Source organism: Mustela putorius, unplaced genomic scaffold, assembly GCF_011764305.1.
Source record: "Mustela putorius furo isolate JIRA1106 unplaced genomic scaffold, ASM1176430v1.1 tig00003976_pilon_pilon_pilon, whole genome shotgun sequence".
NCBI classification, from domain to species: domain Eukaryota; kingdom Metazoa; phylum Chordata; class Mammalia; order Carnivora; family Mustelidae; genus Mustela; species Mustela putorius.
In genome coordinates this window covers 4,293,128-4,307,224 of record NW_025422118.1, presented here as the reverse complement: position 1 = coordinate 4,307,224, position 14,097 = coordinate 4,293,128, and the positions used below count along the sequence as shown (strand labels likewise).

General features: G+C 37.2%; 1 protein-coding gene across 1 annotated transcript in view; it reads left to right on the top strand.

Annotated features, from left to right (window-relative positions):
- The window catches only part of ADAM9 (ADAM metallopeptidase domain 9), a 146,641-nt gene that overhangs the window by 59,204 nt on the left and 73,340 nt on the right, over positions 1-14,097 (top strand). Inside the window, exon 12 of the mRNA XM_045071012.1 lies at positions 11,483-11,654. Within this exon, the coding sequence (XP_044926947.1) occupies positions 11,483-11,654 (172 nt within the window). The remainder of the gene's footprint in view (positions 1-11,482; positions 11,655-14,097) is intronic.

The following is a 14,097-nucleotide window of genomic DNA, read 5'->3' as shown; positions in this document are numbered from 1 at the left end:
AAGTTGTTTATCTTGATAAAGACCATATAGTTTATCTTTGCTTTTGTTTCCCTTGCCTGTGGTGATGTATCTAGTAAGAAGTTGCTGTGACAGATCACAGAGCTATCTGCCTGTATTCTCTCCTAGGATTTTGTTGGTTTCCTGTCTCATATTAAGGTCTTTCATCCATTTTGAATTTCTTTTTGTGTATAGTGTAAGAAAGTGGTCTGGTTTTATTCTTCTGCATGTTGCTGTCTAGTTTTCCCAACACCATTTGTTGAAGAAACTTTTTTTCCATTGGGTGTTCTTTCCTGCTATGTCAAAGATTAGTTGACCATAGAGTTGTGGGTTCATTTCTGTTCCGTTGATCTCTGTGTCTGTTTTTTGTGCCAGTACCATACCGTCTTGATGATGACAGCTTTGCAGTATTGCTTGATGTCCAGAATTGTGATGCCTCTGGTTTTGGTTTTCTTTTTCAACATTACTTTGACTATTCAGGGTCCTTTGTGGTTCCATACAAATCTTAGAATTGTCTGTTCCAGCTCTGTGAAAAAAGCTGATGGCATTTTGACAGGGATTGCATTGGATGTGTAGATTGCTTTGGGTAGCATAGACGTTTTCACAATATTGGTTCTCCCAATCCATGAGTATGGGATATTTTTCCATTTCTTTTTGTCTTCCTCAGTTTCTTTCAAAGTGATCTGTAGTTTTCAGAGAACATCTTTTTACCTCTTTGGTTAGGTCTATTCCTAGGTATCATATGGTTTTTGGTGCAATTGTAAATGGGATCGATTTCTTGATTTCTCTTTCTGCTGCTTCATTATTGGTGTATAGAAACGGAAGATACTTCTGTGCAGTGGTTTTATATTCTGCCACTTGGCTAAATTCCTGTATCAGTTCCAGCAGTTTTTTGGTGAAATCTTGGGTTTCTACATAGAGTATCATGTTGTCCGCTTAGAGTGAAAGTTTGACTTCTTTGCTGATTTGGATGCTTTTATTTCTTTTTGTTGTCTGATTGCTGAGGCTAGGACTTCTAGTACAATATTGAACAACAGTGGTGAGAATGGACATGCCTGTGGTTTTCCTCACTTTCAGGGAAATGCTCTGTTTTTCCCCATTAAGGATGATACTAGCTGTGTCTTTCATATATGACTTTTATGATTTTGAGGTCTGTTCCTTCTATTCCTACTTTATTGAGGGTTTTTTCAAGAAAGGATGCTGTATTTTGTGAAATGCTTTTTCTGGATCTATTGAGAGGAATATAGTCCTTGTCCTTTTATTAATGTGGTATATCACATTGATTGATTTGTGGATGTTGAACCACCCTTGCTGCCCAGGAATAAATCCCAATGGGTTGTGGTGAAAATCCTTTTGATGTACTGTTATTGGTTGATATCTTTTTATTTTTTTTTAAGATTTTATTTATTTATTTGACAGACAGAGATCACAAGTAGGCAGAGAGGCAGCCAGAGAGAGAGAGAGGAAGCAGGCTCCCTGCGGAGCAGAGAGCCCAATGTGGGGCTTGATTCCAGGACCCTGGAATCATGACCTGAGCCGAAGGCAGAGGCTTTAACCCACTGAGCCACCCATGGCCCCTATTAGTTGATATCTTGGTGAGAATTTTTACATCCTTGCTCATCAGAGACTTTTAGTCTAAGTCTTTTTTAATATGGCCTTTGTTTGGTTTTGAGATCAAGGTAATGCTGGCCTCATAGGATGAGTTTGAACGTTTTCTTTCCATTTCTATTTTTGGAACAGTTTCAGAAGAATAGGTATTAATTCTTCTTTAAATGTTTGACAGAATTCTGCTGGGAAGCCAGTGGGCCCTGGACTCTTGTTTTGGGAGATTTTTGATATTCAATATCTTTGCTGGTTATGGGTCTGTTCAGGTTTTCTATTTCTTCCTATTTTTAGTTTTGGTAATTTCTATGTTTCTGGGAATGCATCCATTTTTTTCAGATTGCCTAATTTTTTGGCATATAATTGCTCATAATATTCTGTTACACTTATTTTTATTTCTGTGGTATTGGTTGTGATCTCTCCTCTTTCATTCATTATTTTATTTATTTGAGTCCTTTCTCTTTTTGATAAGTCTGGGTAGGGGCTTATCAATCTTGTTAATTCTTTCAAAGAACCAGCTCCTAGTTTCTTAGCTCTGTTCTGTGTTTCTTTCTTTCTTTCTTTTTTTTTTTTTTTTAATTTCTGTGTCACTGATTCTGTTCTAATCTTAATTTCCCATTTTCTGCTGGATTTAGGCTTTATTTGTTGTTCTTTTTCCAGCTCCTTTAGGTATAAGGTTAGTTTTTGTATTTAAGACCTTTCTTCTTGAGGAAGCCTTGTATTGCTATATATCCCTCATAGAACCATCTTTGTTACATTTCAAAGGTTTTGAACTGTTGTGTTTTCATTTTCAAATTTCATTTACTTCCATGAATTTTTAAAATTCTTCTTTAATTTCTTGGTTAACCTGTTGTTCTTTAACCTCCATGTATTTGTGGTCCTTCCAAATTTTTTCTCGTGGTTGACTTTAAGTTTTATATCTTCGTGGTCTGAAAATATGCATGGTATGATCTCAATCCTTTTGAAAGTGTTGAGGCCTGATTTGTGACTCAGTATGTGATCTGTTCTGGAGAATGTTCCATATGCACTCAGAAAGAATATGTATTCTGCTGCTTTAGGATGAAATGCTCTGAATATATCTGTGAAGTCCATCTGGTTCAGTTGAGTCCTTTAAAGCCCTTGTTTCCTATTGTTGATTTTTTTTTTTTAAGATTTTATTTATTTATTTGACAGAGAGAGGTCACAGGTAGACAGAGAGGCAGGCAGAGAGAGAGAGGGAAGCAGGCTCCCTGCTGAGCAGAGAGCCTGATGCGGGACTCGATCCCAGGATCCTGAGATCGTGACCTGAGCCGAAGGCAGCGGCTTAACCCACTGAGCCACCCAGGCGCCCCATCCTATTGTTGATTTTTTAATTAGATGATCTTTCCATTGCTGTGAGTAGCATATTAAAGTCCCCCAGTCATATTGTATTATTATCAATGAGTTTCTTTAAGTTTGTTATTAATTGATTTATGTAGTTGGCTGCTCTCAAGTGAGGGGAATAAATATTTACAATGGTTAGATCTTGTTGGATAGACCCTTTTATTATATATAGTTCCTTCTTCATCTCTTGTTACAGTCTTTGGTTTAAAGTTTGTCTGATTATAAGGATGGCTATTCCAGTTTTCTTTTGTTGTCGTTTAGTATGATAAATGGTACCCTGCCACTTGCAGCCTGGGGGTATCTTTGGGTCGAAAATGAGTCTTTAGTAAGCAGCTTGTAGATAGGTCTTATTTTTTTGTGGGTTTTTGTTTGTTTTTTTATCTATTCTGATAGGCTGAATCTTTTCATTGGAGTATTTAGTTCATTTGTATTCAGAATAATTATTGAAAGTTATGAATAATATGAATTTAGCACTAAATTCATATCTTGAATTACATGTAAGGTCAGTGTTCCTATAGAATGTCTCTGTTCGTTCTAGTCCTTGTTACTTTTGGGCTCTCTCTCCACTGAAAAGGCCCCCTTTAATTTTTCCTTGCAGGGCTGGTTTAGTGTTTATGAATTCCTTTAGTTTTTGTTTATCCTGGAAACTATCTCTCTCTCTGTTCTGAATGATAATCTTGCTGGATAAAGTATTCTTGGTTGCATATTTCTCACAGTTAGTACATTGAATATATCATTCTAGTCCTTTCTGGCCTGCCAGGTCTCTGTGGACAGGTCTGCTGTGAGCCTTATGTGTCTACTTTTGTAGTTTAAGGACCTCTTCTCCCGAGCTGCTTTCAAGGTTTTCTCTTGTCTTTGTAATTTGCAAGTTTCAGTATGTTGAGGTGTTGACCTATTTTTATTGATTTTGCAGGTAGTTCTCTGTGCCTCTTGGACTTGAATGCCTGGTTTCCTTCCCCAGATTAGGGAAGTTCTCAGGTATAATTTATTCAAATAAACCTTCTGCCCCTTTCTCCTTGCTCCTCTTCTGGGACTCCTATAATATGGATATTATTTCACTTTATGGAATTGCTCAGTTCCCTAAGTCCATGTTTGTGATCTAATAGTTTTCTTTCCCTCTTCTTTTCAGCTTCATTATTTTCCACAATTTTAACTTTTGTATTACTGATTTGCTCTTCTGTTCCATTCATTTGTTTTTATGGTCTCCACTTGGGACTGCATCTGGGTTATAGTACTGCTAATTTTGGCCTGACTAAATTTTAGTTGTCTTATCTCTATAGTAAGGATTCTCTAGTGTCTTCCATGCTTTTTTCAAGCCCAGATAGTATCTTTATAATCTTTGTTTTAAATTCTAGTGCAGATATCTTACTTATATCCATATTGATTAACTCCCTGGCTGTGAATACTACCTCCTGTTCTTTCTTTTGGGGTAACTTTCTGTGTCTCAACATTTTGTTCATTAAAGAAAAAAAGAAAGAAAAAGAAAAAAAACCTCACAATAAGAACAACAATAACAACAAAAATCTTCAGTAAGCATTTCTAGTGTGTACTATGTATACTCTGCTGTTACATTTGGCTGTTCTTGCCCATTGGTCTATCCTCTCCAGAGTTCCTCCTTGCTTGTAGTAGAGAGTGGTTGGACCTTTAAGTAGGTGTTGTTTGATTTGTTTGTTAAGATAAACCTGGAAAAGAAAAGAAAGGAAAAAGAAAAAAGAAAAAGCCTGATCCAAGATGAGAGAAAAACAAAAGGAACAAAAATGCAGATGAAGAAATAAACAAAATAACTATGAGTCTGATTCCAAAAAAGAAGAAAGAAGGAAGTTAAAAGAGTAAGGAAAGAAGAAAAGAAAAAAAACTCATCCAAAAAACAAGAGAAAGAAACACACAAACCAACAAATGAGCAAAAAATTATAACCCTGATCCCCCCCCAAAAAAAAGAGAAAAAAAGAAAAAATATATAGAAGATAAAATAATAAAAAGACAGAAAAATTTGAAAAAATTAAAAACTAAGGGAAAAAAAAAAGAAACAAGCCTATTCCTATTTCCACTAGAAGCTGAGTTTTGGAACATTCTTTAATCAGTATACTTGGTACTTGGGGGGTACCTCTCTTGGTCTTCTGATTGAGAGGCCTACTGGGCTTGTTCACATGTGAACTTGCCCTTACGATGATGCCCCTGCCAAGCACAGGGGTGTGACATTTAGTAGGGGACTCCAGCCTTCACTGGAGCTACTTACTATGTTTCTGTATGAAGTTCAACCATTTTGGTGGGCAGGAGGAGGAAGAGTGAAGGGGGAAGAATATGGCATCACCTCGCCCTCTCGTCCTCAGGGAGGGGAACTTCTGGCTACTGCTCTTCAGGAGGCTGTTTCAGAAAACCAAATAATCTCCTGTGTCCTGGGCTTTCTTCAGTTCCCTGTCCTTAACCTGTCTGTTCTTGGGCTGTCAGCATGCCCCACATCACAGATCTCCTGTATGTTATTTCTGGTCTATGGCTGGGACTCAAAACTCCCATGTTTTAAAGGTCCTGGCAAGGTGCGGAATCATTCCACACCCCCCTCCTCACCGGGAGAACCTTACGGTGCTCTGTCCTGTCCCAGAAAAGCAGTCACAGTTGTGCCCATGGAGGCTGGAGTCTACCGTAACACACAGTGAAATGCTGCAACCAGATTATCATTTTCAGAAGAGTTGGTCCCCTACTCCTGTCTATCCAAGAAAGGCAGTTACACAGAGGGTTGATTCTATTGTGGCAGACAGCAAAAAGCTGCTCTAAGTTCCCCTTCCTGAGGATGAGACGGCGATCCATTGCGTGGCTCCCAGCTGGCCCTTTGTTCTTGGAGAGGAAAAATTCACTCTTCCAAATATGCTCCGGGAAGGGCAGAAATCTCTCGCAGTACGACCCAGAGGATTTCCTCACTTACTGTGTGGTCCCTACCTGCTGCATCTTCTCCCGCTCTCGCCCTCTCCCTGACTTTGCTCTGTGAAAATGGTTCCCTCTCCTGTCAGCCCCGTGGCTTTCCTCTTCCCCAGTTCATGGCTCAGAACCTCACATCTGCCGCATTCTGCCCAACTGTGCAGATTGTTTCCTTAATCCTCAGATCGTTTTTTTTTTTTTTAAAGATTTTATTTATTTATTTGACAGAGATCACAAGTAGGCAGAGAGGCAGGCAGAGAGAGAGAGGAGGAAGCAGGCTCCCTGCTGAGTAGAGAGCCTGATATGGGGCTTGATCCCAGGACCCTGGGATCATGACCTGAGCTGAAGGCAGAGGCTTTAACCCACTGAGCCACCCAGGCGCCCCAATCCTCAGATCGTTTTGATCAAAATAGTTGAATGTTAATCTAGCTGTGTTTGGAGGAGGAGGCAAACTCAGGGTCACCCTACTACTCTGCCATCTTAACTCCTCCCTCCTCTCTTTCGTCTTGAGGACATTTTTGTTGAATATAGAATTCTAGATTATCTGCTATTTTCTCTCAGCATATTGGTATTATTCTTTTCTTTTGGGGTCCATGTTGCTGTTGATGTTAGCTATCACTAAAATGTTATTTTGTCAAAGTGGATTTATGTACGTCAGCTATTTTCATAGTTTTAAATTTTTTAAAAATTTAAGTTTTTTTATGTTTCTTAAAGTTGTGGAAAGAAAAAAAAAACAAGCATACACGCTGATATACCTGCTGAGGATTTTTGTTTTTTGAGTTTTAAAGTTTGAGGTTTGATATTTTTCATAAGTTGTGATAAATTCTCCACTATTGTATTTGCATATACTGCTTCTTTACATATCGTGTCTGTGCATAGTATTCCTGCATATTTGCTGTCCTTCTGTGACTCTAGTTAACTCTGTAAGAACGCACAAAATCCGGCCTCCTATATTTTCTTGTATATTTTCTAACATTTTGTGTTTCTTTTTGGGTAACTTCTTTTTATATCTTCCAGTTCACTGAGACTATCTTTATCTGTAGTCTGCTGTTAAACCTATACATCGAATTCTTTTTTTTTTTTTAAAGATTTTATTTATTTATTGGACAGAGAGAGATCACAAGTAGGCAGAGAGGCAGGCAGAGAGAGAGAGAGAGGAGGAAGCAGGCTCTCACTAAGCAGAGAGCCCGATGCAGGGCTTGATCCCAGGACCCTGAGATCATGACCTCCGCTGAAGACAGAGGCTTAACGCTCTGAGCCACCCAGGCACCCCTATACATCGAATTCTTAATTTTGCTTATTATCTTTCATTTGCCAAATTTCTATCTAGTTTTTTCATACGTGCTGTATTACTATTAGGGATTTTATTTCCCTATTAAAATTTCTGAGCTTGTCATTTTTCTCCCTGACCAGAGTAAGCAGGATGTTTTTGGTTATTATTTGATAATTCTAGTGTCTGGAGGCTTTATTGGATTGTACCTGTTTTTTTCCCTCCCCCTTATAGTTTCTTTACTTTTCCTTTTTGAGTCGTTTTTGGTATTTTGTGCCTTCATGTTATATTTTGGTAATATGTTGGTCAATGTCTTTGAACAGTTTTTGCTAAGAATAGCTTGAGAAGAATGATTATGCTGTCTTCGGTGGTATTAAATTTTTTTTCAGGGATAAGTTTCCCACCTTCTACTTCATATGCTGTATAGTAAATATTAATTGAATGTTCATTATGAGTTAGGCCTTTTATTAGATGCAGTCGATATATATAGACATTTGACTTGTTTCCTCAGATTGCTCAACCATTTGGAGCCAGTTCTGTTTAAAAAGTGGATAATCTAACTTTGTAATATGATTTCTGATATTTTGAAGGTATTTGGTAGGGGCTGGTAGTATTTTTCTTGTGTAACTGCTCTTAAGATTTCTGAAAGTGTGAGGTTTCCTCCTGGGAGGTACCTTTCTGGAGAAATGGCTTTCTTACCCATGGCCCTCAATGCCAACTAGTTCAGGAAAGCCTCAATAATCAGGACACTCTATTTTTTAAAAATAATTAATTCATTTAGAACAGGCAAGAGTATGAGTGTGCAGGGGAGGGGCAGAGGGATAGGGAGAGAGAATCTCAGGTAGGCTGGGTGCTGAGTACGGAGCCTGTCATGGGGCTCAATCTCATGATGCTGAGATCATGACCTGAACAGAAACCAAGTATCAGATGCTCAACTGATGAGGTGCCACAGGGCACTGTTTAAAAAATATCTAAGTAATTGCCATCATTTAGAGCCCTGTGTTAGGACTTCCTACTCCTTGCCTGGAGGATTAGGATGGTAATGGTGGAACCGTGTTCTCATTATTTCCAAATTACTCATAGAAAGAATGTTCTAAATGATAATTGCCCCCTTTTTTATTTTTGGCTTTATTCTGCTAGATTGTTTCCGTTACTGTCATTTACATCTATCTCCTTTTAATGCAGTTTTAGGAAACTTACCTAGGTGTGAGAAAAGAGATGAGGAGATGCTTTAAATTAAGATCCTACCACCCAGAGGTGATACGTAGAGAAGCAGAATACTTTAGTTGCTATTCAAACCAAGTATTAGGAGAAAGATCATCTTTATTACTGTAGGTGCCATCCAGGGATAACTAGGGGAAAAATATCTTCATTGTAGTTCCCATAGGCTTACTGAAGAGCAGTATGGAAATGTTTGTTACTCTCTCCATCAGGTAAAAAGCACCAGAAATGCTTCTGATTTTGTTAATCCTTTTCAGTATATTATGGTCAACTCCATTGTGGGGAAACAGATTTTTTTTTTTTAAATGGGTTGCTTTAGGATGAAACATTTTAGACATTGTATTTGTGAGAAAATGTGTCCCATCTACTAACTAGGAAACTTATTTAAAAAATAATCTGTTTTGAAATGGTAGACTTTATGTAGATTTTAAAAAAAGATTTTAAGAGCAGAGTCTGATATGGGGCTTGATCGCAGGACCCTGGGATCATGACCTGAACCGAAGGCACACGCTTGACTGACTGAATCACCCAGGTGGCCCAACAGAAGTGATAGACCTTATGTAGATTAGAATTAGGGACTCAAGTGTAGAAATATACACATGTCTGCACAGTTGTGTAGACATGTGTATATTTGTGGCTATTGGCTGGTTAGTGTATTCTTACAGAAAACATTGAATGTGTACTACATGGCAGACATGTATAGATCATATATAGATCAACAATAGCAAATAAAAAGCAGTCACAAACCTCTGTCTAAATTGAAGTCTCCTACCAAATAAATAAATAAATAAATTGAAGTCTCTTTTGTTAATTGGGTAATTACTAGCTACTGCTACTCTGACAGTGTCACCTGATGTCTGTTAGACCCAAACTCCATTAGCTCTCCTAAAACCTGCTCCGCCCACAGTCTTCTCCACGTCAGTCAATGGTAACTCCTTCCTTCTTGCAGTTCGGTCCCCCAAATATTGGAGTCATCTTTGTCTTCTCTCTTTTTATTAGATTCTTCATCTTAAGGGCTGTTCCTTTAAAACATATAAATAATCCAGACACTCCTCACTGTTTCCACTGCTGTCATGCTGGTACCTCATCAACATTTGAGTGGATTTCTGCAAGAACCCCTTGTATGTACTTTCTCCTTAAAATAGGAACCATGGTGATCCAATTAAAGTACAAGTCGAATCATGTTAAAACTCCTGCTCACCACTTCCCATTGTATCACCCCCCCCCAAGTTCCTCATTTCCCTCACAGTAGAATGTCAGAGTCTTACAATGGCCTATTCTCACTGTTGCTGACTGCATCTCTTATTAGTCATTCCTTGCCCGACTCACTTCACTCCAACTGCATTGGCTTCCTTACTGTTCCCTGCGCACACAGGGCAGGATTTTACCGTAGGGCTTTCACACTTGTTGTTCCTTCCTGGTGTGCTGTTCTTTTCCCACACATCCAGTGCGGACTCGTTATCACAGTGGTTGAAGTACCTGTCCTGACTGCTATCGCTTCCTCCTTCCCCCTGCCTGCCTGGGTCACCTGCTTCACCTTCTCACTTTTCTCCATGGCACTTATCACCTTTGTATACTCTCCAGTTTGCTTACTATGTGTTTAGTTTGACTCACTCACTAGAATGCTCTGTAGGGGTGAGGATTTTTGTCTGCTTTGTTCATCATTTTATCCCTTGTACAGAAGGAGAGTGCCTTGTGCATAATAACGTTCAAGAAATACTTGAATGAATGATATTGTACAAGAGGACTCTTCCTCACAATATCATTAAAAGGGATTAGTAAGAAAAAGAATACTGAAAACAAGCCTTTTTTGTTATTGTTAATGGACTTGTGGCATATCTTTTCTTTGTATGTGAGTCAAAACACTGCCTTTGCCTGTTTATTTATTTGGTTCCAGACAATTGACCTTTCTTTGTCTGCTGGTCAGTTTGTTAAAATCCTTCAAAACCCCACATTCAAAGACTTTTTTTTTTCAGCTGGTAGTTAATGGTACCAAAATGTCTAGGCAGACCGCTTTCCATTTCCAAGAGCATAGAGTCTGGACTATTGACTTCTCTAGAAACTTCGGGCCAGTTAGCAAAGAGTGTAATATGTATATCCAGAACACAATGTGTCACAGAAAGAATCTGTTTCTTAGATTCTGTGGATGTACAAAAGAGCCAACATAGAGAGGGATGCCTCCTTAATAACTATAATGCAACACAGTTTTCTTTTCCACTGCTACTCTTGGCACCACTGCTCAAGCTGATGAAAGAGAGCCTTTCAGGACACCAAATTCCCCTGATAAAACTTCAATCGGACTTGATTTCTCAAAGATCCTTGGTGTATATGTGGGTGTTTTTCTCTGTAATCTTCAAAAGTGAAAATAGTGGGACTCTCTGAATGTATTTAAGAGTTACTGCGTAAACCCGTAACTAAAAAAACAAACAAACAAACCCCGCCAACAATATGTAGAACAAATCAAAGTTGCATTTGTATACATCTCACATGCATAGCTCATGGTTTGTATAGATCTCACATGGATAGCTCAAGGTGGGCAATTTCTAGAAGCTGTTCTAGCCTTCAGAGTATTAAGCATGGGTCTCAGGAATTACCAGAAGGTTTAAACCTCAGACTCTAGCTGAAACTCTGCGCTGTGCAGTTTGCTTGTTGGTGGCTATCATGAATCCTCACTGGAAAGCCCATTCACATTATTTTCACATGGCTCCCTGTATGTGATAGTGAAGGGAACATAACAATGTTATCCTGTAGAGTGAGAAAAGATTGGGGAAACATATAGCTAGTGTCAAATATTTGAGGAACTTTTATTATAGAATGTAAATAAAACTGAATTTTGGATAGGACTAGATAATTTCTAAGGTCTTCTTATGGTTTTATATATTAATGTAATTGATATGTTTGGAAGATATTTTCATGGGGGTATAATATATTATAACCCCAATAGTGAATATTATGTAGTAACTGAAATAATGTATTATATTTATTCTCATTTCTCTCTATTTTTTGGTAGTTTATTTTCTGCCATTTTAAATATTCACTTATTGGTTGAGGACGTGATTTAAAATCTCAGTGAATAATTGCTATGACATAAGATCTTTTTCTTAATGTTTATTGTAGAGGTTCCAGAAACTTTAGCAGTTGCAGTGCAGAGGACTTTGAGAAGTTAACTTTAAATAAAGGAGGAAACTGCCTTCTTAATATTCCAAAGCCTGATGAAGCCTATAGTGCTCCTTTCTGTGGTAATAAATTGGTGGATCCCGGGGAAGAGTGTGACTGTGGTACTCCAAAGGTCAGTTTAATTTTTGATTTTTGCTTTGTGAAATTACTTCAGGATTTGGAAAAAATGGAATAGCTTGCTTTGGGCAACTGGCATAGGAGTTGGCAAAAGTTAGTGGCAAATGAGGATTGGTATTTTGCTTGTGGGGACATATTCCTGGGATTGGCCATGTCTTCCTTCCCAGACCATAACTAGTGGTGTCATCTGTTTTGATGTCAGGAAAGCACCATGTTTATTCTTCCATTTTTTGCTAACTTCTGCCATTTCGGTTATGGTTATTAGGTCATTTATTTACTTTAAAGAACTAATCAGTTTTTCGGTTCGCTCTTCATTTGTAAGCTTTCACTATTCTGGCATTACCATTGCGAAATACCTTTTTGGTTGGACTCATTTTAATAATAAATTGAAGCTGATCCATTTTCCGGAGTCCTTCAGGAACAAAATTCTTGCTACTTAGATGAGCATTCTCCCTTTATTAACCTTCAGTGTTGTGCCTCCTGATCTCTGTCAGACCTTTATGCACACTTAGCGCCATAAGCTCATGCCCATATTTATTATTATTATTCTGTATCTTACATTTTCCTCTCAAAGTGGTCTGTGTAAAAGTCCTTTCCTTCTTGGCCTTCCATTAAATTTTGAAGAAATTTGTTTAGATTTGTTTAAGCTTTACCATATTCTTAATGTTTTTCACAAGTATTTCTTCTGTATCTGACTGTATCTTCATGCTTTAGAAGCAGATGACTTCATGCTCTAGAAAGACAGCATGTATTTTATGATGGACTTATGGCGGGCCTTCATTATACCCTTGCTGTCAGGGACTTCTTTTAAATTTTTGATGTGGTAAAATCCTTACAATAACCCTAAGAGATGGATATTTTTGTATTCTCATATCAGATGAAGAAAGTAAGGCCCTAACAAGGTTATGTTTAATTTCTAAATTAATGTTATAGTGTTTGGGTGACCAGGCTCTTTTCCTTTCTAGGCATTCTCAGATCTTTCTTCTTTAAATACTATATATCTTTTGCTTTCTCCTAACTGTTCACTTCAGTACAAAACTTTCTAAGATGGTCTATATTTGCATTTTGAACTTTCACACTACAGAATTACTCTTTAAAAAAGAATACCACTTCTGTCTCAAATACCACAGATTTTGTTTTGGTGCAAAAGTTTCAAATAGTAAGTACAAGCAAAGTTCCCCTTTCACACCATTAGTTTTTAAACTTCCTTCTGGATTGGTAATCATTCTTAAAAGGATAGTGTGTTTCTTTTTAGACTTTGTGCCTTTTTACACACATGTAAAATGTACATTTGTAAATCATTTGGTTTGTCTTAGGGTTTTTTTTTGTTTTTTTTTTTTTTTTGCATAGCAGACTTAATATATTGTATGCAGAGGTTTTTTTCTTTTTTTGTTTGTTTTCTATTAGTATATCTTGGGGATTTTTCCATGTCAATACCTTATGTAGACACAATCTTTTAATCTGCTGATTAGTATTCCTGTATAAGGATGTACTGGTGTTCCCATATAAGGATATACTATGATTTCTTGAACCATACTCTTATTAATGAACATTTATTGTAAATAGTATTTTTTTGTTGCAAACAGTACATCCTTGTGCATATCCAATGTCTATATAGGCAGGGATGCAAGTGTTTCTCTAAGTTAATTACATTAGGGTAGAATTACTGAATTGAAGAGTATATGTTTTTAAATTTTGTTAGAGGCTATGAAATTTCCTACAAAAAGGCTGTGTCAGTTTACACTTTATCAATAGTTTATGGTGGCATTCGGTGCCCCCTACAGTATAGTCTTTCCAGGAAAGAATAATACATGTTTTCTTAAGAAGATTATTATTTCAATTATTAATCTTTTCATATGCTTATAGACTATGTGCTTGTTTTTTTCTATGTATTCTCATTTTATGTCCCTTAACAATTTTTCTCTTGTGTCATTCATTCTTTTAAATAGATTTTTAGGAGCTCACATATTGTGGGCAAAGTCTGTTGTTTTGTGTATGTCTTAATATTTCTCCTCTGTCTGTAGCTTAGAATTTAGCTTTTAAAAAATTAGTTAACTTTATCTTTTAGGGAAGTTTTAGGGTCACAGAAAGATTGAGTGGAAAGTACCAAGAGTTCCCATATACCACCACGCACACCACACACACAATTTCCTGTACCCTCCACGTCCTGCAGCACAGTAACATTTGTAACAGTTGATGACTACTTTGACATGTCATTAACACCTAAAGTTTCCTTTATGGTTCTCTCTTTTCTTCTCCCAATCTGTGTTTTTTAATTATAATTTTTAATTCATTTCCATTTTGTGTTCTATTACTTTTTTTCTAGTTGACATTTTTTTCTTCTGAGTTCCTTTATTTATTGTTCATTTATTTATATTTAAAGTTTTTATTGAAGTTCCAGTTAATATACAGTATAATATTAGTGTCAGGTATACAAT